Genomic DNA, 25,785 nt, shown 5'->3' with positions numbered 1-25,785 from the left:
AACTATAGTAAGCTGGGTTTTTCCTACTTTCCAGAAAGAAACCTATATAATGAATAATCTATTATTTATCATTATTTGCCTTTAGCTAAATGTATTTCTAAATAAATAACTCAACCGTGACAGATGCCAATTATAGATTTCAAAGAACAGTTAACGATTTTCAATTATTTTCCCCAAGAAGCTACAAAAATTACTCTCAGTCTAAGCGTAAGAAAGAAATAAGTACATTGTAATTTGATATCAAGATTTTACAAAGATGTATACGACATATGAAAACGAGATTAACCCGTAAAATTTTCCAGTAAATAAATGAATTACTTGAAGCAATATGAGCTGCATCTTGGTACAAACAAATAAACTTCATGTATATATGTTCCATTTTATAATAGTTTAATTCTACATTCGGCATAAAACGGCTTAAGAACAATTCCCTAACTGAGTTAAGGTGGCTCTATACACCACTTTTTGACGACGCAGTACGCAAAAAGGTAAATCTGGAAAAATGCAATTCTGGTACTGGCTGATTCAAACTGAGGCGAATCATATGGGGACCGCTCTTTTGAAAATTTGTTAAATGAATATATTTAATTTAATTTGAAATTTCATTACTTAACAAGTAATGTGTTATCTGACACCTTCACGTTGTGTCGTATTATTTATCGAAATAAACAAGTAGTGTCCGAAGGAAATATCCATTATCTGACAAAAAAAATTCTTTTAAAATACCTATAGTATCCCTATCATCCTTTTAATATTTGATAAGTATATGTTTTGTGGTCTTCTATTGAAAATTGGAACAAACCGTGGGTGTATAGAGCCACCTTAAACTTGCAACAGCGTGTTTTTTTAATCACGACGTGCAGCAGATTTGCCATTTTTTGGACGTCAATCATTCGAGTCAACTGAGGTCAACCATCAAATATGGATGCTGAGGTATACACAATACTTACGATTGCAACCGAACTTTGAATGAATTTTAACTCAAGTCTTACTGAAAGTTAATTTTTGTTATTAGCTACGATGTTTCAAGCTAATACTTGTGAATATATAGATCGATAATTACTTGATTGACGATTGATAACGAAAACGTTAAGCTCTGATTCACTGTATAACGAAAAGAGGCCCCCAAGGGTTAATGCGTAAAATGCAAAATCAATTATTTTCTATTGACTCGTAAAGAAATTTAAAAATGGATTAATTAGAATTTCTTTATCGCTGAAATTTTCTAATATATTTTTTCCGCTGCCTGTCTTAAAAATAATCAGATTTAATTAATGTATTTTTACGGTCTTCTGTGATAGGCAAATATATGCACATATAGCAGGTATTTCACTCTGGGCCTACACTTTACATGAAATTTGTACACTACAGTATTGCCAGCATATGTGCTCGCAATTTTTATGTTTTTAAACGTATACTGCAGTAGCAGTAATATTGTTAGTTTGGTGTAATGCAAATAAATCCTTTACAAAATTCTGAAATTGGCTTGCCAATAGAAAAAACTAAAAACTGCTGGATCAAGAAAACGAGGCCGGGGCAGAGGAGGTAAACGAATGACGAGCAAGAGGGTTCGAGACCTCCAGGATGCTTTAAATGCCAGAAAGCAGAAACTACACGTATGACATAAAATAACTGTCTCAAAATTAACTGTCTCCAAGTCAAAATATTTTGATTTTACATACACCCAGTTTGAACAGCGTTTCTTTATTTTACACATTCACATATCCAAATTTGGTTCCCTTGTCAATTAAATTTTCTTGAACATAAACTGAAAGAAAAATATTTTGGTGTGTATTAACAAACAGTTATAACCCTTATGCTTTGACACTTTAATTCAGTTAGGCCTAATAAAAAATTGTGTTTAGTGTAACACTGATAAAAAAATTAGGTTAGGTAGGTTGGGATTTTTTTATCATACTTTTTTAGCATGAGGGCACAAACACAGATATAAAATCCTATTTTAAATATTTAAACGTAGGTAATCACAGATTGCAAAGCTCACCGAGACGAGGCATCACCTTTATTAGATCACCTTTATCATATTATATGAAAATCATAGTTAATGATCTTGGATATACATGGAGACTGATGAAATCATATGTTCATTTCATACGGTATTATAAGATACAATATTTATCAATACAATAATATAAAAAATGATATTGCATCCTATGATACTTACAATATATAACATATACTACAATACAATGATGTAATAAATAATGTACAATATGATATAGTAGCATAAAATATGACATTGTATCATGTAAATACATTATTGTACTTGATCACATAATACAACATCATAACATATGGAACAATAATGTATTAAAATATGATACAATATCATATCACATAATACATCACAATATTAAAACATTTGATATTATATTATATAAACCAATATCGTATAATACAATATCGTATCATATGATATTATATATTATACAATATCGTATCATATGATGCATTATATAATATTGTATCATATGATACAATATTATGTATTGCAATAACATATAAAACAATATCATGTAATAAAATAGTATATACAATATTATATTTTACAATATTGTATCATAATATACAATACTATACACAACAATATTATGATTCATTATCACATCATAATGTACAAATAATTGATACACTATCATATTGTATCACATAACTTTTTACAATATAAGATATGATATGATATTGTATCATATAAAATAATAGTGTACCATATATTACTATATCATAGGAATCATGTTGTATCCTTTAACAACAAACATATCTATTAAGCAGGTTTGAGTGAGGTAGGAGATTTTTTTAGCATCCTTGATAATGGAGATGAGGCTCTGCATCTGAAGCTTCCTCTGCAACTCATTTAAATCATAATTAAATCAACTATGCAAGTTAATATCTATAAAACATGTGTCCTGTGCCAAAAAACTAAATCTCATCCAGCATCCAAAACCTATGGCTCAGAATCAGCATTCAAGCCTGTCTGGTGCATCAGTATCATAAGACGTACCATTCATGCATGTTTGGTGAAGTTAGTATCACTAGTTACTTAGAAAGTGCAATCAAAGGACAACTGCACCAAAAACTTTTGCCTGCTCCAAAAGCCTTATCCTCTAGCATACGCTATTCATGGCCCAGATTCAGCATCCAAGTCTTTCAAGTCCACAAGTAGGTCCAGATGCATCTTCCATGCAAGTTTGATGAAGACAGGACAAGAAGTAACTTAGATACAGGACCTGCAACAAAAACTTCAACAAGGTCCGTCTTTCAAGTCCACATGTAGGTCCAGATGCATCATCCATGCAAGTTTGATGAAGATAGGACAAGAAGTAACTTAGATACAGGACCTGCAACAAAAACTTTAACAAGGTCCGGACGCCGAAGCCGACGATATAGCATAAGCAACCCCTGACTTCGCCTCGGTGAGCATAAAATGGGTTTTAATGGAAATAATATGAAAATCACAATCGAATAAAAACATGCATCTAAAAATATTAGGATCGGGGCATGTTTGTAGATTAGGTCGGGTTACCCTAAACACACAGTACTTTTTTTTTTTAGGCCTGATTAAGAAGTTATGTTATTGACTATCATTAATAAGTCTTTATTTGAATTTAGGAAACAGTTAGCAATTTAACAGGTGAGAGTTGTCAACTCATTGCGAAACTCTGTGATAGGGATCCCTCGTTGGTTTTCGATATTCTAGATGAATCGTCGGAGCAAATATCAGGGCATGAAGGGTACCATCCTCCACCAGGTGAAGCACCATCTTGGTGAACGTGTGGAAATTGTAAGCAGATGCCTTCTGACATAGAGAGGGTGTGCTGTCAGCAAATCCCAGAGAACTGCTCTTCATTATTGCCAGTAAGAATAGATAAAATGTCTCCATAATACTATACGCAATGGCTAAATATTCTTGAGAATACATCTACATCTTCTCCATACATGAAAAGATTAATTGATTGTTCAAATAATGTAACAATGATTTCAGGACTATGGCATGTTGGTCCTAGATGAAGCAGTTCTATCCATTGCCCAGAGATACAAAAAAGATGTTCTGGTAGTACCAAGGGACCAAGGGACCAGGATGTCAACAGGGGGTATCGCCACACAGCCTTCCGCCAGTTTATCTTGTGGCACTATGGTAGATTAGGTGCAGGGAATAGGCGTGTTGTGCCCAGTTGCTGTGTGTGGCAAATAAGAGACAAATTCCCGGACAGCTTTGGACAATACACAGGCTTTAAAGATGGACGTTTGGATTAAAATGAAAAAATAATCAATATTTGTATCTGAATTAAAGAAGATAATTACTAACAAATCAGTTCCGAAATAATCAGCGAAAAAAATAGCACCAAAAACTTTACAAGATGGACTTAACAAAAAATTTTCATCCCCACAAGTTATAAAATATGGAGGTTTTCATCATCTATTAAACTTAAATTTGATTGTTTTTACAATAGATTTTACGTTAACATTGCTAAAATGTCGCAGAAAAAAAATAACAATGAAAATCCGTTTGGTATCGTCAACGTCAGTATCGCGAAATATCAATCATATCTTTAATAAGTTTGTTCAAGAAAAAAACGGTGATATGATTGCTGTCAACTGTGAAGCAGTTCGGTTCTTGACACACTCATTTATAAAGTGTCGGAATGGAATAGATTCCCGTGAAGCTCAATGTAAATAGTCTAAGACCTGATCATTCATTACACCGTGAATGCCAGTTGTAGTCTGGAAGTTTATAACACTTAATCGACATAAATTTTTTTTATAACAAGCAAAAATATTTTAATGAAGGTATTATCATAATGCTAATAAAAATTTGTTTCATAAAATGTTTTATAAGCAAGTTTTCCTCCTCGTTTTTGCAGGTTTATTCTGCTAATCTAGAGAGAGTTTTTATCAGAATGTACATGTACTATGTTCGTGTTCGATACTTGATCTAGACCAATCTTCCAATTGCTTAACTCATTGCTCACGATTTGAACAATTTCATGTAATTCCGATTTCGAAGACATTTTCTTCTTCAAAGTCTGTAGAGGAGTTAGAATTTAAATGCATTCGGCGTCTCCCCTATATTTGTACAAAGTTTATACTCCTGTATTAGTATATGAGAAAATCATGTAAACAAGGAAGCGGTTCCGAAGAAAACGATAATTAAACGGTATATGTAGCCGGGAGACCAATTGTGTAAATTTTTAAGATCAAGATGGATAAGTTAATGTTCATCACATTATATACATATCGTAGAAGTGTTGTGTATTTGAAGCCGAAAATTTATATTGAATGAATAGCATTTATGATTAAAGTTGGTAGATCTATTTAGGCTTTCTATACTGCAAGTTAATTAAGTATTGGACCAAAATTACCTAAATGTAGTACATTTACTCAGGTACTGTAACAACTTGTTTTGACATTTAGATCTCTTTATGGGTACCACTGACCATGATTTTAAGATAGATTGCCTGGATACCTCAGATAAATCCTTTTGTTTAATGGTAACACTCTAATTTATTTTGTCTAACTATAGTTTTACCAAATATTTCCATACATTAAACTACAAACAAGAAGTGTTTACATTTTTAACTTTTTCTTGAAATCTTGAAAACTACATGGCCAATAGTTACCAATTTTTGTTTGAAGCATATCTAAGATAAAAGGAATTTAAATTGTGAAAATAATGACTTTTATATCCCTTCAGAGCCTCATGGACTGGTCCAATTATGCAAAAAAAAAAATCAACGTTTTAAAAATCTTCATGCGGTAAAAAATGCTTTATTAATATTATGTCTATGAAGACCTCTACTAAATAGTGAAATTCACGACCCCTTGGTCAGGGCAAATGTTGCCACTTAGTTGATACATGTAGATTAAAAAGAAATTAATGTATATGAAGCCCTCTTCAAAAATTGTGATATACATGACCCAAAAGGCATTAGGGCGGGGCCAAAATGGGTGAATAGTTAAAATGCAGAAAATCTTTTGAATCTCTGCTTCAGTGTATAGAGCTCGTTTAAAAATACTGTCTATTTTGCCACTTGGTGATAGCCAATGCTTACGTCAGCAGCTCGCTAGACTCAGTCGGCCTGTAACTTCGCCGGGATCAAAAGCATGTCGCCGCCACAACAAATCATGAGGTTGAAATTATAGTGCAAATGCAGGTCGAATTTATATATATATATATATGTGTGTGTGTGTGTGTGTAACGATATGATATATCGTTAAGACATTTCAGTAAACACTGTTGATCTCATGTAATTAATATTTTATCAAATTTATAATTACTTCTTGAAATGCAGTATATACAAGAATGTAGAGTACATTGAGATTAGATTTTTGTCCAAATATTTTTCTACCTCTACAGACACTTGTTGAAATCTTGAAGCATAGTGACATTTAAATGTCCTAATCAAACGATAATTAAGTAAAACTATTTGTGAATATTTCGTGGCAAATGACACTATAAAACTAATATTTAAGAGAAAGTGGGTCTCTTTCTCTCTGTCCTCTCTCTCTCTCTCTCTCTCTCTCTCTCTCTCTCTCTCTCTCTCTCTCTCAGAATAATTTTTCACCAACTTCAACGCCAATGATTGATCACAAGCTGACTAATTGGTCCTTAGCATAGTGCTTATCTTTATGTACGAGGAGTGTGCTCATTCCTTTTACCAATAAACATCAACATTTCTTCTTGCAGAAAGATAAAAAGAGGGCACCAGAAAAGAAACATATTGTACACAATGGTTTACTAAAGAAAAACTATAAGCTTCGACAGAACGTGAAGAGATCAATTTATTGAACCATAAATGTGTACAGATGTTCCTATTATTTTGACGTTATGGATATGTACATGACCTGTTATTTGCAAGAATGATTTAATAAGCTAGATTACCGATAAATATAAAGGCCATTTAATTTTTCTAAGGTAATACAAAACATATAAACTAAAATTTTCGAATTGTTTAATTTAGTTGTCTGATAATTTGGAATGAAATCTATTAAAATATAAAATTTGAAATAAGTTTGACCTGACAATTTTTGCCCACATCGCCTCAAATGAAAAAAGTCATAATTGACAATTAAGAGTTTGCTTTGCACTTACATGTGAGTTACGTTTTTAAATATCATTTATGTTTGGCTGCTTTTTATACAGCACCTTACAGACACTGAAACTTAAGTTAATTTCTGATGTAATATTATGTAAAAATAGCGCTTCAAAATTTGCAGCACTTGACGGTCTCTAGGAAGAAATTGCAAATTCATATTCGAATAGATTTCAAAAGTATGAGTATCATATTCCCATAATTAAATATATGAAAATAATTAAAATTTGACTGTAGGTTTTAGATTAACATTGATTTCATATTTGACCTTGAAAATTGATGGGCATAAAGTCTGAACACTTGTGATAATTATATCCAAGTTTCAGATTTTCACTTTGAATGGAAAACAAGCTACATGTACACATTGTTTTATGATAGGAGGCTAAATTGCACAAAAAACAAATACCACCATTCGAATGAAGGTTTTGAAATTATCAAAATATCAATTTTTTGTGCCTTGAGGAATTGATGGAGATGATTTATATTACTTCCATAAGATAATGGATTTAAATTAACTTTGACATAATACCAAGCAATCATTTTGTGTATTTGAGAGAATATTTCAAATAATTAATTTCTTGGGTGTTTCGGACTACAAGTACCTTATAATTGCACGTGAATTTTCAATGGAATTGCTATGAAATAACTTGCAAAATAGGTATCTGCATATAGAAAAACAAAATGAAACTGTTTGATTATCTATTGGATCGATATACATCAATTGGATCAAAATTTGAATTCCTCTGGAAAATTTTAATAAATAGACAACATCGAACTAATAAAATCAGATTTATGTTTTAAGAACACCTTTTTCAAAAAACGAAAATGGATATCCAGAAACTAACATCAGTTACTGTGGCCAACTGTTGGGGATTTGTGTATCATAATAAAAATCCCGTGAGAAATGATTGACAATAAAGATAACATGACAATAAATAACCGTGAACCATCTCAAAAATCCATAAAACGAACAAGATATCTGTGAGCCAATGCTCTCTAGTGATACCCCCGCTCTGATGTGAATATGCAAAATAAGCAAAGTCGACATTTAACAGAAAGCTGGCATCCGATTGGTACAGAAATATATCCCACAATATGGTATGCCTAAACAAATAGTGTGTTTAAATTTCAAGCATCTGCGATAAATAGCTGCTGAGAAATCTTTGACGAAAATTTGTTTGAAAATTTTGGCTAAAATAAACAAAGTACTCATTTAACAGGAAGATGACGTCCGATTGGTAAAAAAATATATCCCACAATATGGCATGCCTTAACAAACACTGTGTAAAAATTTCAAGCATCTCCGATAAATAGCTGCTGAGAAATCTTTGAGGAAAATTTGTTTGAATATTTTGGCTAAAAATAAACAAAGTCGTCATTTAACAGGAAGTTGACGTCCGATTGGTACAAAAATACATCCCATGATATAGCATGCCTATACAAATACTGTGTAAAAATTTCAAGCATCTGCGATAAACAGTTGCTGAGAATTCTTTGACAGAAATTTGTTTGAAAAGTTTTGCTAAAAATAAACAAAGTTGTCATTAAACAGGAAGTTGACGTCTGATTGGTAGAAAAATATATCCCACGATATAGCATGCCGATACAATTACTGTGTAAAAATTTCAAGCATCTGCGATAAACAGTTGCTGAGAAATCTTTGACGAAAATTTGTTTGAAAATTTTGGTTAAAAAATAAGCAAAGTCGTCATTTAACAGGAAGTTGACGTCCGATTGCTACAAAAATATATTCCACGATATGGCATGCCTTAACAAACACTGTGTTAAAATTTCAAGCATCTGCGATAAATAGTTGCTGAGATAAATGCGACAGAAATTTTTGTTACGGACGGACAGACAGACGGACAGACAGACAGACGGACGGACAGACAGACACACAAGGGTAAAACAGTATACCCCCTCTCCTTCGGAGCGGGGGTATAAATACAAATTCAAAGCAGAGCAACACGGACCTCCAAATAGATAGAGGTGGGATCAGGTGCCTTGTGATTTGCAGAGGTATGCGTGTAATTAGACCAGTGATAAGCTTGTTATTTCCATTTCAACAGAAACGTCTAATAAGCTTATGATTTAGAGGACCAAGGGGCGTCAGATCATAGGTAAGTATTTTGGCAGAGCTCTCCAGAGGTCAAGTAGAACTTTATCCATCGAGATACGTTCGCACTTTTCAAAGTACTTTGTATAATTCAATAAGTCGGGGGCTTTGTTGTTATCCTTTTTCATATCAAAGATGTAATCACTAAGTAAAGGGTTTTTTATAGCATTGAATGATTTATTTTTGACGTCGTCGTGTCAATAACTGCCGTCAGGTGAGCAGACAAATTGAATAACGCGCGTTAGCGCGTTATGATTATTTGTCTGCTCACCTGACGGCAGTTATTGACACGACGACGTCAAAAATAAATCATTTAATGCTTATATTTACATTCCCTTACTGAAGAAATCAATTGTTTACTAAAATAAATCGATATAAAGTGCAGATCACGGAGGGAGTAAATTAGTAACAGCAAGAACAGCTGATTTGTAAAACCGGTTTAAACTGGTTATCACAGAGACTGTTGAGATGAGATCGACGAGCATGAAAATATAATCCATGAAAAATAACTACTGAAATGTTGCTTTTAACAATAAAGTCAACTTTTTTGTTGAATAATTATAAAACATGGTGTTTTGACAACATTTATAAAATACACATGTACATCTTTTAACCGATAACACAGAAATCACTGTTTGAGAACTACTTATGTAAATTACTTGTAAATTCATACGCAGTAAATAGGTGTTGCATTTAGTGGCATTTAAACATCACAGAATTTAATGGAAAAACACAGTGGAATGTAAATATTGTGTAATCATGCAATTTGAAAATACCTTTATGCTTTTTTTAGTTGCAATGCTTTAGTAATGCATTTGGAATGATCAAATGAAATTTGAGTCAGTCGTTAAGTAATAAGCAAGAAACAGAGCTCATAATTCTTTATCGTGTAAACAGGGCTCATGCCCTGTTTTGCTTTACATAGGTTCAATATACCAGTAAAAATATTTTTCAAGCTGATTTGTCCATCTTCTTATTCTTCAATCATAAATAAACAGTTTTTAACGTTTATCACACGCATTTTAGGTCAAAAATAGGAATTTTCACTTCAGCATTTACAATGTAAACAAATGCTTTGTTTACATAGCAAACGGGTATTTCAACAAATGACACTCATATATTGGTTGCCTATTAAAATGCCTTACTGAAGCATTGTAAACATTATAATCTGGGGAAAAATTGACCAGTATTCTGACCATGCCCTTTAAGCAGTATTTTGAAAAAAGATCATGTATGAAACTAACAACCATTGATTCTGCTGCAAGTGAAATGATAACGCTATCATTTCATATATTAAAGTGTTTTTATAATTGTTATTTGATAGCAGTTGTAAATCTTTACCATGACCATAAATAGGGGATTTCCCCTCGGTTTAGTACTCAAACTAAAAAGACGAATGTTTAACTAAGATTGTTAATGCGAAGAAGGCAAAATCTGTTTTCCAGTGTCAAATGTCATACAGGAGTAATTTAATACAGACGTCATCACTTTCCCCTCTTCTGTCTACTTAGCACAGGTTAATGCCAGTTGGAGTTGATGTGCATCAAGTATAGATCCCCGAGCATTATCAAATTATCAACGCGATATTGACAACAGACAATGAAGCATTAATTGATGTCATTGGCACTGTTTGGCAACGCTGTTTCTGTCTTGGAAATGTGTCGTCAGCTACTAATGGACAGCTATAGTACGGCAGCATTGCCTTGTATCCCCTGACATTCCACAATTGGTTCATTAATTGAATCATGAATCTAAAGACGCTTTGGCATATTCTGTTCACATTTTAATTTGCACTTAAATTTTATTTGAGATTATATTACAAAAAACCCTAATTCTACTTTTAAAAATAACACTCTTTTCTATCTTTGATTTGATGAACTTTCCGTTAATTGTATATTGTCGGTAGGTAAACATATTGTTTAAAAAATCATTTTAACATGTATAATTTTAATACAGCCTAAATAGACTAGAATTTATCCATCAGACTATTCTGGTTGTGACTGTAGAAGTGTCCTTTGATTGGCCCCGTCTGCTACATCCGTTTTACATAACCCCTCTAAGTGAATGGTCCTGCAGTCCGTATACCGCTGACAGAGATGGATGTTTACAATGGAAATCGTGGAATAATAATCCCAGCTCATTTCATCATCAGACTCACCCCCTAATCCTAAACAGTGGACAGGACCTCGTAAACTTAAGGCTCTCTGTCATCCCACAAAGGTCTCGCCATCTGTGGCCTAGCCTTCAGTCTGTTGATTGTTTTTCTGCTCTAGATCACAAGGGAGGATTGGTTTTGATATTACATGTAATCTTGTTTTGACTGATTTTTATTTTTTTTGAGATTTTTCTTAGACATTTATTTTCCGGCTTCAAACCCTTTAAATGAAGCAATAATAGATAACTTATCAATTTACTTTTTCTTTGGTCTTTGTAAAAATGGTTGTTCCAGTTTTGTAAAAACAAAATGTTTAGTTACATTTAAAAATAGGAAAGGAAACTTTGAATGTAATCTTCATTTTGTAAATTATATTAATAATGAAGAGCTAAATTCAGCGTAGATTTTTATGTTATGTATGATAATAGTTTTGAATTTTATGCTTATTTTAGTATATTCTAATCTTAATAAAATAAGCTTATATAATTAGAAAATTATACTTAATAGTTTTTCGGCAGTATGGAATATATTATTACCTTAATACCTGACTGTGAATTATTGAATGACATATTTGCAAATGTACAAATACAGAGTATTCATATTGTGTTATGTATCAAAAACAAAGTGTTTTTTTAATTATCATTTTAAATTGTGTAATTTTTCCAAGACAAACACAAAATCAAACTGTATGTTGAAAATCATTTAAAGGAAATCTTTCAATTTACGTCATTATTTTGTAACAGACTTTCTAAAAAAAACTTTTTATGACGTTATTTTGAAGACGACGTGATTAATCTTTGGCTCTGGAGTGTACGCCACCGTAACGTAGCGAGATATTTTCTTCCCTGCAAACATTTCTAAGATTGCACATGACAGCATCAGGTCGTCTTTTAAATCCCAAAACGTTACTGTTATTATAATAGAGATTCATTCTGCACTCCAAAAGACGGAGAAAGACTCCTTCAAGAAGTTTTCCCGGCCATTACTCGTCTTCTCGGATCAACAGGTGTCGCGCCTGTGAAAAGCGAGAACACATCGATAGAGATTATTTATACGCTACCAGCAACCAGATGTACAGTGTATTCCGGAGAGAGAGAACTGAACTTTAATATCCACGGGAGTGACTCTTACAAGAAATTTATTGTCGGATGTTTTTAAGAATTTTTACAGTATCAGCTTCCGCAAAGGAATTAATTGAATTGCTGTGAAACGCAATCGGTGGAAAATTCAATACGGTGCAAGAGGATGATAATTCATGATTCATAAAAACGGTCAAGTCTCAAGAGTTCCTTGACTGGTAAGACATTTTTTATTATTTCTTAATTATCTCTAACATTATGTCATTTTGATAACTGTGTATTGTTTAAAAAAAATTATCTGAAACATTTTCCACAGGATCGTGATTTTCGGCAAATAATTATTTGATACGACAAAAGTAATGAACAGAGACTTCAATTTAATTGCAATCAAACTGGTTTACAATATTAGAAATTGGATGGACATGCAACATTAATGTTTATTATGATAACTTCAAAACAGACTTTAAGCATAATTATATGCAAAAAAAAAACACTTTTAGAACTTGTTACTTGTAACTTCATTTTTTTTAAATGTTAATTATGCATATTATACAATATTCAAGTTTGGTAGTTTTACTTTCGTACATTGTGTAAAAATTTATGAATGTACATGTCTCCGTCATAACTCGACGCGAAATCTCAAATCAAACACTTAAAAAACCTAAATAATATTCATGAAAGTTGATTATAAGTATAATTTTCCATGCATAGGGAAACGTTTTCATATGAATTGAAATGGGCTCAATTACAAAGCTAGACATTAAAGAAATTGTCTATGATCTTAATACTATTATTTCATGTCGGATAATATTAGTAACTTTCGATGAATTAATTGTCCATCAACGTACGGTGGGGGATTTTTCGTTAAGTCTCCTCCACAGGCTTTGATGCCACTTCCTATGAGGGGAAATTCTCCAATCGATACAAATCGATTGGCGGATAATTGCAAAAAGATGACTATCAATTATTCTCATCATAAAATCACATACACAGAAAAAGTGTTCAGCCACTCGGAAGTCATCTGATCTGTAGCATTGGATAAAGTAAATCATGTACGTCATTACAAGTCTGGTCACGTGGTAGATCTTTTTCTCAATAGAACATCTTCATCAAAATGCTCGCAGCGAGAAAAATCCAATTACGAAGTTGATGGGGACCATTTAAGAGGTTCTATTAATTTACTTGACATGTACATCGCTTTGACTTGATGGAAAACCCAAAAAGACTTTACTTTTATTTCTTTTCAGGGCACTAATATCATTTGATTGTATCTGAATTCTCAGACACACTCTCGCCGATGGAGAACAATGAGAAATAATACTTTGGAACAGCTTTTAAATGCAACTCTAAATTTGACGGAAGATCTGGCTAAAACTCATGGATCTGCTCCGGTTGTACCGTTTTCCTGGAAATTAATATCCTCTATAATTTTGGCGACTGGGTGCATTGGAAATATACTGACGATTTTTTCAATATTCAGTGATAAACACTTGAAGACTCCCACCTACCTTTTGATAGCATGCATGGCCATTGCTGACCTGTGCGCCATTGTAGTGCGATTCATCATTTTGACGTGGAATGTCTTTTTGCCGGATGTTTTGCCATCGCCGGTCGAGTTCGAGTTGATTTCTGCCGGAGTTGGGATGGTCGTTGTACAAAGTTCGTGTCTACACGTTGTTTTATTCGCTTACGTTCGATATGCTCTTTTGGTGCACCCATTATGGAGTCGTTTTTCCATCACATCAGAACGAGTTGTATACGCCTCAGTGGCAGTATGGGCTTTGAGTTTCTTTCTTGGAATTCTCTACGGTATGTGCGGACTTTTCATCACGGAGGAGTTTGATATTCTTGTGCTAGAAATCGTATACATCTCTTATTTGATCGCAGCAACGATGATTCCTATTGCTCTTTTGCATGTACTGAAAATCCATCGCTTGAAGAAATCACGGACTCACGAGTGCACACAAATCACGAAAAGGATGACGCTTATATCAGGAATTGTCATATTTGTTCAGATTATAACAATGGTTCCTATTGCTGTCAAGGTCATAATTCTGTTGTTTCAAGGATTTGTGCCCAACACCTCAGACGTAACGGATTTGATCGTTCACCTAATGCTAAGCGTGGGAAACAGTATAAATCCTGTTATTTATTTTCTAATGTCAAACCCACAGAAAAGACACTGGAGTAAATTTCATTTATGTTTTTCATAATATTGTGTTTACATATGTAGGTATAAGTGCTTTTTTTCGTTTTACGCTGTTGTTGTATAAAAAATATGTTATTAAAGTAAGTAATGTATTACTTATAAAATATATTTTTTAAAATATGTTCAGTGTCAGTCTTGCTGTTTAGATTGCAAAAATATTTTGCTTTTGCATTTTTTTTCGTTTAATTTTTTATCTACTTGTATTTCAATATAGTTGTGGAATACAAGTCTGTGAATATCTGTTGCTGTTAAAACGCTTTACAGGGGTAGGCAGGCCGAAACAAACCGAGTTCTTGGCATTGAAACACTTTTACGGTATTTTTCACATAAAGAACGTTATGTTCTGTCATGTACATGTAAAGTCAAATATAAATGTACATTTCAGCTAAGTTCACATGACAAAACTGTTTCCCCCTTTTCCACCGACTTATTAAATATTACCCGACTCAAAGACATATTCAGTTGCGAATCCGATATGTTTGATTGATCATTACAGTTTCAAATATTTTTTCGGAAAATTCTAAAAGTAAATGACATGTAATTTTTCTACCTTCCGATCCAAAGTTTAATATTTATTCGTGCAATTAAACAGTTTTTTTTAATTGTGCATGACGACCTTTCTTTTTTTTTCATCGCTGGAATATTTGAATTCTAAGACACCAAAAACGAAACAAACCATCAAAGTTTAAATTAATTGTGCAATCAAACATTTTTTCAAAAGAGCTTGACAACCAATAATTTATATTTTTATCAACAGAATATTTGAATACTATTACACAAAAACGAAAGCGAACCTTCAAACCAAGTTTGAAGTAAACCAATTGAAAATTTCGTAATGAAAGTTAAGTCTCTAAGTAAACGTAATCTTTGCTTATGCTTATCTTGCTTATGCTTATCTTGCTGATCTCAAATCGTCTATTGTGATCTAAAACTGTATCTGCCCTGACTCAACAGTTTTCTTCTCCAACGTTCTCCGTAAATTTACAAGCAAATTGCTACAGCAGTTGATAAATCGAATCTCCTCTGTCTCGGGCTAGTCATTATCAGATTATCATGCGTTTTTTGGTACCACCTTATTAACCGTAATTTGTCCTTGCTATAGAAAATGGACAATGTACATGTACAAAAACAACCCAGATCGAAATTCATATACTAAACATTTATTACCGGAATATTATTCAGATGGAGAACGAAATGCAATGGTCGTATTGAAATATATTTTTTTTCTTTTTGATGCAAGAACATGTTCTCAACATGCTGAGAACAAATTGCTATTGTTAACGTTGCAACTTAGTTTGCTTTTATAACAGATCTGCCAAACTATGTAATTCTGAGGAACGAAGATGAGGTTAAAATGCTGTTTTTTAATTGTCGGAGGGAAAATTCGTCTGCTAAGCTCTTCAGAATCTACTGAAAGAATTTTAACAAACTGTCGAGAATTAAGTTTGCATTTTTTTTTTCAAAAAACCTTTTCTATGAATTTTTAAACTGAACAAATCACAAATTAAACCTTAACGTTCAACATATTGTTGTTTTATTAAGTTGAGTATTCTTTCCTTAAATTGAATAAGTCTTATGTAAAAAAAAAAAGTGTGTCTTTTTTAATAGTCCACAATGATTGGAAACGTTTCGAAGTACTGGATACTTTAAATAATTTGTCAATATAAAGGTGTAAAAGAAAACCAAAATTAGTCTACGCAAACGCGACAATACCATTCATGCTTTGAGAGAGAGAGAAATAGAGAGAATCTAATTATTGATTGCGACATTAAAGACTCGTAGTTTACGTCGTGCATCACCTGAAACATTAAAATACTGTCACTTCTTGCCCGTTTGAACTTGATTAAGGAAATATGATTAATCATATAGGCAAACACAAACACCCTTTAATGAAAAATATAAGTAATATCGAATAGCGGATAATATAAAAAGGATACTGACACTGCACTAAGCCATTCAGCAAGTTTCAGGTTAAAAAGGTTAAAATATCTAGAAAATGCACAATGAAGGTTTCAGGTTTTTCCATCTGATGGGCGAGAGAAGGGGTATCGGATAGAATGTTTTGTTTGGCGGGGGGGAAGGGCCATCTGAAGGAGTTTTTTTGTAACCGTACAACACTATCCCAGCTGAGATTTTATTAGTCTGAATTTCAAGGCAGGAAGGGGGCAGATCCCTTAAAGATCTAGGCATGAGGTAATGAATACTTGAAGTGAGGCCGTGGAACGATTAGATCGAATCTTAACTAACTGAACTAACTAATCTGATCTAAATCACAGAAACAAACACAATTTATCCAGATGAACAAGATAGCAATCTATACGTGATAAAAGGTGAAATTTCTACCAGATTTGAAAAGCGTCGATGGTTTTGCCATATGTTTAAGCTACGGAATTTGATGTGCAAAAACCTTTTAAAAATAAACATGTATTGTAATAAAATAATAAGAATATTAAGTATATTTACAAACAATGTTACCTTGGCATAGTTTGGATCTGGTTTTTATTATTCAACTTTTAAATAGGATATTGATGCAAATATCGAAATAAACAAACACAAACCAGTTGTGATCTTTTGAAAGTATTTCACCAAAAACATATCTCTTAAAGTTTGCATACATTTCACTATCTGAGTAATTTTAAAGTTTACCCTAATTTCTTTAATGTTAAATTAGTATTACGAACACGAAAATTTTGTCAAACATAATCGGTTTGTAAATTTTGGATGCATTGTGACATGAGGAATCAAAAAGTTATTACACATAACGATGTGCATGTACAGTAAGGCCGCCCACATTTAATTCTACGTTTAACGTCACTTCAAAATACCAAAATCTACGAGGGAGGACGATAACATTAAAATTACATTAATACAAATACAATGAGTATTCAAACTAAACATAGTTTACCTCTTTAAACGTTATCTTTCCTGATAATCCTAGTATTTTATCGTCTGATTTACAGTCCGTAATGCTTTAAACATTTTGAATCTCTTCACAATACAGTATTTTAGAATAATAAGCGGGGGAGGGGGGGGGGAGAATAAAATCGGGGTTTGTTTTGGTATTTTTCAAAACCCAACTTACCCTTAACCTACGCGCGCGGTTCGTTCGGTTTAGGTGTGTCCTTGTAACCTTTTGTGCCCAGTGTTTCTTTTATTTATCATATTTACATTAAATACTTCTATCGAATATTTTTTAAAACCTATATAAACAATAAATAGACTATCGGGTAGAGACAAACAATTAACAAGACTAGATCATGAATTTTATCAAATTCAATAATTTTCAGCGCATTTGAATTCAGTAAACAAACCACTTGTTCACATTAACATGTATAAAACATATGTTAAAACACCTCACCGACTTCTTCGAGGTCGATCGAAGCAATACTGAAAGCACCGGACTCCACGGACTGACGACAGAATCACTGGATGTTTTGTCCACATCATTAAATAGTTTTATTGTTTTACTATATCAATTAGGTAAAACGCTTTCCTTGATGGTTCATGCAAGCTATGAACGTCCATACCAGTAGCAATCATTGCAGAAAAAATATACTCCCTTTACGTATTTTTTCTTCAGTGTCTAGTTATACATGACCGGAGAAATCACTCATTTGTTAAATAAAAAGAAATAGATTGATGTTTTGTCTTGCTTTTACCTTTTTAAAACAATTATTTTACTCTAAATGTATGTATGTGGCAGCAATCCCCGTTATAAATTATTTCAACTACAGTACTGCATCATACCCATGACTCATATAGCTAAATTAAATATACTTTTCTCGAGTTCTAGACCCTAAAAAGTATATCAAAATTGAAATCTTTTGAACGAAATTTAAGACGCAATACTGCTTTAATTGAAATAAATTAATAAAGAGACACGGTGACACACAAACCAATGATTTAGCAAATATTGAATTTGTATACGATTTCCACATTTTTATTTATCTTAAAAATGTGAACTTTTGAAAAATTGCAGTGTTCAAAGGTAAGTAAAATAAATCAAAAAGAGAAAAAATAATTAAGTGTTGGGCCAACACAAAAAATTGAGTTTCCCGTTCGCTTAACAGCCACGCAAGTGCAGGAGAATGTAAATAATGCAGCCTGGCATATATTATGAGCTAATGGACTCTCATTGAAACCTGATGTCTTTAAGGACTTTAAATTTATTAATATGCACTCTCTATAAATGGATATTTCTTACCACAAACATCGAATAGTTTCACGTTAAAATTCTTTTCTCAGTGTGTTAACCCCACTGTAACTATTTTAAGACAACAATCGCAATCACGTGACACTAAATCCAATGTCCAAAACAACTCGGTTTGTTAGCGTGTGCATTTTCCAGATTAGTTTTATTGACTTGTAAACTGATAAATGATGACTTATGATACGTGAAACCTTCCGTATGATGAAATTTAGTATATTTCTTCTGATTTTCGTTGTCATAATCAAAAAGTGAAACATGTATTTTTGAGTTAACGTGTCACTTTACGCAATTCAAAATTGATTTTACGTTTATCAACGTCCGCAACCGTAGGTTTTGAGAAAAAACAAAAAAACAAATCCGGGTTTGAAGTAGTAGCGCCGGTTTGGTTTATTCAAATCGCGACTTAATTCTACATCCTGCATGAGAGAAAAAGCATCGTGGTCTTTACTTAATAATTTTTCATAATACGAAGAAAAAGGGACACTACGCCAATATCAGAAAAAGAAAACTCGTTAAAAATGACCTACCATTGGTACACTGTAGGTCACAATACGGTCGAAGTTGGCGATATGACTGAGATTTTTATGTCGATTGAGATTGGGTTCTTTTTTGACGTTTTTTTCACAAATTAGAACCACCTTTCCCCCAAAACGAGATGTTACATATATCTAAAGAAATACGCATGAGCCCTACGGTATTCATTAAGTCATTATTAGAAGCTAATGACTTCAATTTTCTTGCATTTGAAATATTTAAACATTTTAACATGTTGATGAATTATAATACAGTCATATAAATTATATTAATAGCAAGATTTATGACTTAGGTCGAAGAGAGGAAGGGAGGTGTGGATTACACTTATTGGGGGGGGGGGGGTGCATATTTTCCACGAACCCAGTCGTGTTCACGTGACGTTAAACGTAGCATTAATTTTGAACATACTTAGCTGTATTACTCATTAACAGGTATTATTACATGTTGCAGAAAATTGCAGCTCTTTACTGGTAGAATGATTTCTTAAACTGAAAAAAATGAGACAATGGATCACGTAAAAGCCAAATAACAAAATTCCTGCGATTCTAACATTTAAATATCGGAAAAAAGTATGTCAAATCTTCTCATTTAAGTTCAAGTTTCAGTTTGAAAAACATCAAAATTTCAAGCAATGTAGTGACTTTAATACCGGTAAGATTTAAAACCTTTTCATCTTACTACTACATCATAAACACTACCAAACGAAAACACTAATATCAGCATTGATACTACACCCACTTCCTTTTTTTTCACCAAGTATACCGAATTGGGAAATCAATAGGGATTTTGTAGAAATCCATAAATATTTAGAATTGGACATTTCATTCTACAAGCTGTCTTTTTGTTGATAAGAGACTTTTACACAAGAGGATCGTTTCCAATTATATCCGATTTAGAAATATTGGCTCAGAGACGATCTCATAGCTATGGCTAAGATTCGCTATTGTAAGACCGGGGTTGTATCAATTTCTACTGTAAAAAATGCGAATGGAATTCTCTGAATATAATATGATTTCGAAAGAGATGCTTTCTTACAGATAAGTTTTGGTTTGCGGGACTGTGAAGGACTTCTGTCTGTTTGTGAATCAGAGGCAACCGATTTTTCAGCTCACCTGAGCTGAAAGCTCAAGTGAGCTATTCTGATCTCATTTTGTCCGTCGTCCGTCTGTCCGTCTGTTAACTTTTTACATTTTGAACTTCTTCTCTTAAACTGCTGGGCCAATTTCAACAAAATTTGGCATAAAGCATCCTTATGAGAAGGCAAATATAAATTGCAGAAATGACAGACCGATCTTTATTCAAAACGGAGAAAACATCGAAACTGTAGAAAAAGGGGGGTGCATTTTAATAGAACTACTGAGTCAAATTTAACGTAATTTTGCATAAATAATCCTTATGGAAAGGAAAATATAAATTGCAAAACTTATCGGCGAATTCTGTTTCAATTTTGATTAATTTACGAAAATAAAAATAAAGAAATAATCGCGGTCAATCAGTTTACATGTAGATCCTGTATAAATAAAATCCATTTCCCCCCTGGATATTTTTATGTTTATCATCATAAGTCCCTTTTCTAACAGGATGATTTTATATTCATATCACAAGTTGAGTATTGCATTTCTCAAAAAGATCCTTAAAAATTGTTTATATATGGGATATAAAGCTACATCAAACTCTGAACCTTCTTGTGAAGCCGAAGAATTGTCCTGGAGCCAAAGTCTTAACAATTATAAAGAATCACCTGGCAGATTAGTTTCTGAGAAGATTTTTAAAGATTAACTCTTTATATTCCTATGTAAAACTTTAACACCCCCCCCCCCCCAATGTGGCCCCACCCTACTCACAGGGATCATGATTTTCCCCAACTTTGAATCTACACTACCTGAGGATACTTCCATACAAGTTTCAGCTTTCCTGGCTGATTAGTTTCTGATATGAAGAATTTTAAATATTTACTCTATATATTCCTATGCAAAACTTCAACACTCCATTGTGGCCCCACCCTACTCCCGGGGGGGGGGGGGGGGGGCATATTTTTCACAACTTGAAATCTACAATACCTGAGGATGCTTCCAAACAAGTTTCAGCTTTCTTGGCTGATTAGTTTCTGGGAAGAAGATTTATCAAGATTTACTCTATATATTCCTATGTAAAACTTCGACCCCTCATTGTGGCCCACCCTACCCCAAGGGATCATGATTTTCACAACTTGGAATCTACACGACCTGACGATGCTTCCACACAAGTTTCAGCTTTCCTGGCTGATTAGTTTCTGAGAAGAGGATTTTTAAAGATTTACTTTATATATTCCTATGTAATACTTCGACCCCCATTGTGCCCCACCCTGACCCCCGAGATCATGATTTTCACAGCTTGGAATCTACACTACTACCTGAGGATGCTTCCACACAAGTTTCAGCTTTCCTGGCTGATTAGTTTCTAAGAGCAGGATTTTTAAATATTTACTCTATATATTACAATGTAAAACTTCGACCCCCATTGTGGCCCCACCCTACCCCCGGGGTCATGATTTTCACAACTTGGAATTTACACTACCTGAGGATGCTTCCACAAAAGTTTCAGCTCTCCTGACTGATTAGTTTTTGAGAAGAAGATTCTAAAAGATTTACTCTATATATTCCTATGTAAAACTTCGACCCCCCATTGTGGCCCCACCCTACCCTCAAGGGTCATGATTTTCACAACTTGGAATCTACACTACCTGAGGATGCTTCCAACAAGTTTCAGCTTTCCTGGTTGATTAGTTTCTGAAAAGAAGATTTATAAAAATTTACTCTATATATTCCTATGTAAAACTTCCAACCCCATTGTGGCCCACCCTACCCCCAGGGATCATGATTTTCACAACTTTGAATCTACACTACCTGAGGATACTTCCATACAAGTTTCAGCTTTCCTGGCTGATTAGTTTCTGATATGAAGAATTTTAAATATTTACTCTATATATTCCTATGTAAAACTTCAAATCTCCATTGTGGTCCCACCCTACTCCCGGGGGGGGGGGGCATATTTTTCACAACTTGAAATCTACAATACCTGAGGATGCTTCCAAACAAGTTTCAGCTTTCTTGGCTGATTAGTTTCTGGGAAGACGATTTATCAAGATTTACTCTATATATTCCTATGTAAAACTTCGACCCCTCATTGTGGCCCACCCTACCCCAAGGGATCATGATTTTCACAACTTGGAATCTACACGACCTGACGATGCTTCCACACAAGTTTCAGCTTTCCTGGCTGATTAGTTTCTGAGAAGAGGATTTTTAAAGATTTACTTTATATATTCCTATGTAATACTTCGACCCCCATTGTGGCCCCACCCTGACCCCCGAGATCATGATTTTCACAGCTTGGAATCTACACTACTACCTGAGGATGCTTCCACACAAGTTTCAGCTTTCCTGGCTGATTAGTTTCTAAGAGCAGGATTTTTAAATATTTACTCTATATATTACAATGTAAAACTTCGACCCCCATTGTGGCCCCACCCTACCCCCGGGGTCATGATTTTCACAACTTGGAATTTACACTACCTGAGGATGTTTCCACAAAAGTTTCAGCTCTCCTGACTGATTAGTTTTTGAGAAGAAGATTCTAAAAGATTTACTCTATATATTCCTATGTAAAACATCGACCCCCCATTGTGGCCCCACCCTACCCTCAAGGGTCATGATTTTCACAACTAGGAATCTACACTACCTGAGGATGCTTCCAACAAGTTTCAGCTTTCCTGGTTGATTAGTTTCTGAGAAGAAGATTTATAAAGATTTACTCTATATATTCCTATGTAAAACTTCCAACCCCATTGTGGCCCACCCTACCCCCAGGGATCATGATTTTCACAACTTTGAATCTACACTACCTGAAAATCTTTAAAAATCTTCTTCTCAAAAACTTTTAGGCCAGAAAAGCTCAAATTAAAATGGAAGCGTCCTCAGATAGTGTAGATTCAAGTTTGTTAAAATTATAGTCCCCGGGGGGTAGGGTGGGGCCACAATTGGGGGATTAAGTTTTACATAGGAATATATAGAGAAAATCTTTAGAAATCTTCTCAAAAACTTTTAGGCAAGAAAAGCTCAAATTAAAGTGGAAGCATCCTCAGGTAGTATTAATTCAAGTTTGTTGAAATCATAGTCCCTGGTGGTATGGTGGGGCCAAAATGGGGGGGGGGTTGGATTTTTACATAGGAATATATAGAGAAAATCTTTAAAAATCTACAGGAAAGCTCAAATATAAATGGAAGCATCCTCAGATAGTGTAGATTCAAGTTTGTTCAAATCATGGTCCCCGGGGATAGGGTGGGGCCATAATGGAGGGATCAAGTTTTACGTAGGAATATATGGAGAGAATCTTTAAAAATCTTCTTCTCAAAAACTATTAAGCCAGAAAAGCTCAAATTAAAGTGGAAGCATCCTCAGGTAGTACTGTTTCAAGTTTGTTCAAATCATTGTGCCCAGGGGTAGGGCCACAATTGGGGGATAGATTTTTATACAGGAATATATAGAGAAAATCTTTTTAAAAAATCTTTTAAAAACTATTTGGCCAAGAAAACTGAAATTGGCATGCAACTATCCTCAGATAATGTAGATTCAAGTTTGTTCAAATCATGGTCCCTGGGGGTAGGGCGGGGCCACAATGGGGGATATATTTCTATATATAAAGAAAATCTTTAAAAATCTTCTCAAAACTATCAAGCCAGGAAAGTCTAAATTTGAGTGGAAGCATCCCAAGATCGTATAGATTCAAGTTTGTTTAAATAATAATCCAGGGGTAGGGTAAGCCCACAATGGGGGATGAATTTTTACATAGGAATATGTAGAGAAAATCTTTAAAAATCTTCTTTTTAAAGACTATTTGGCCACTTGTGTAGAGGCATCCTCGGGTAGAGTAAATTCAAGTTTGCAAAATCACAGTCCCTAGTGGTAGGGCGGGGCCGTGATGGCGGTTTGAATTTTTACATAGGAATATATAGAGAAAATCTTTAAAAATATTCTGGGAAAGTCCAAAACTCAGTACTTAGTGTGAAAGCACTGGTTATGCAGATTTAAGTTTGATGAAACCATGATTCCCTAGAGAAAAGTGGGGCCACGAAATGGGGGGGGGGGGGGGGGGGTATTTAGGAATAGAGAAAAATCTTCTTACAGGTACAACAACAGAAGGGGCTTGGTATTTACCAAAAAAATAAGAGGTGGATCAAAATTGGCAGATTTTCAATTTTTTTTTTGCAAGATCTACTTTACTTAGTTGTCAAAATATTTTGATACTGTGATGCTAATTTGATCATAATTAAGGCAATTGTTGCTCAGGTGAGTGATGTGGCCCCTGGGCCTCTTTTTTAAACCAATGTTTACAATACGTTCTGATTTAACATCATATTTTTAAAAAAAAAATATTACAAACTGGACTTAATTTGTGTACATGTATATTTCAACACGTAAAAAACATTTCCTTTTTTCGAGACGCTCCACTTGGAGTTACTCCTGTTTTGACCCGTTGTATCGTATTCGATTTTTTTTTTAAGTTAGGAGGGAAATTTTAAAATTCTCTTAGGAAATTTTGTTTTTATATTGTATTATAATACAATGAAAGTCAATTCAATATGCAAATAATAATTGCTGTTTCCAATTACTAATGTGAATTATAAGACACAGGAAACCCTTGTTCAAGTTGTCCACATGCAAAAACAACTTGAGGGCATGCGTACAAATGTTGAAAGATTGTTTTTAAAATGATCATGCGATTAATGATCTCCTCCAAAAACTATTGACCAGAAATGCTGAAACTTGTTTTGAAGCAGCCTCAGGTGATGTAGATTCAAGTTTGTTTAAATCATGTTCCCCCATAGGGTGTCGCCGCAATGGGTTTTCAAATTTTACATTTGAATATATAGAGAAAAAATTAAAAATCTTCTTCTCAGAAACCATTTGGCCAGAAAACTTTGTGTGGAAGCATCCTCAGGTAGTGTAAATTCAAGTTTGTTCAAATTATTATTATTTTTTTTTTTGGGGGGGGGGCGAATTTTTTTAACAGGATTATTTACAAAAAAACCTTAAAGGTATCTTACTCCTCACGTTTTGATTTCATTGTGCAGATTTTCATTACATTTTTCTAAAATATGATTTTATTAATTTAAACCTCACAGATAGATCGTAATTTCATAATTACACAACATTCATAAAGAAAATCCATTTGAATTTCAGAAACAAACAAGTTTTACAGGGGAATTGTTTTCTCGTGCGGAAGGTTTTTTAGTCGAAAATGACAGAAACAAGCAATTTTATGAATTTTCAGTATACTTTTCTTTTAATTATACTTAATTCATTATTCACATTTTTAACATTTGATGGGTTTG

General features: G+C 33.6%; 1 protein-coding gene and 1 pseudogene across 1 annotated transcript; both read left to right on the top strand.

Moving 5' to 3' along the window:
* The first annotated feature begins 1,553 nt into the window (after nucleotides 1–1,553).
* Nucleotides 1,554–4,272, top strand: LOC128192176 (P2X purinoceptor 7-like; annotated as a pseudogene).
* Nucleotides 4,273–12,236: 7,964 nt separating this feature from the next.
* Nucleotides 12,237–14,712, top strand: LOC128193216 (thyrotropin-releasing hormone receptor-like). The gene is made up of 2 exons (XM_052866551.1): nucleotides 12,237–12,677; nucleotides 13,707–14,712. The coding sequence occupies exon 2, from the start codon at nucleotides 13,767–13,769 to the stop codon at nucleotides 14,670–14,672; it is 906 nt and encodes a 301-aa protein (XP_052722511.1). The 5' UTR covers nucleotides 12,237–12,677; nucleotides 13,707–13,766; the 3' UTR covers nucleotides 14,673–14,712.
* Nucleotides 14,713–25,785: the final 11,073 nt, after the last annotated feature.

Source organism: Crassostrea angulata, chromosome 1 (assembly GCF_025612915.1).
Source record: "Crassostrea angulata isolate pt1a10 chromosome 1, ASM2561291v2, whole genome shotgun sequence".
NCBI lineage: Eukaryota > Metazoa > Mollusca > Bivalvia > Ostreida > Ostreidae > Magallana > Magallana angulata.
Note: the sequence above shows the minus strand (reverse complement) of the source record. Positions and strands in the feature narration are given on the sequence as shown.

Bases quoted from the DNA above. Each gene is read 5' to 3' on its own strand.
- LOC128193216 (XM_052866551.1), top strand. From the start codon at position 13,767: ATGAGAAATAATACTTTGGAACAGCTTTTAAATGCAACTCTAAATTTG.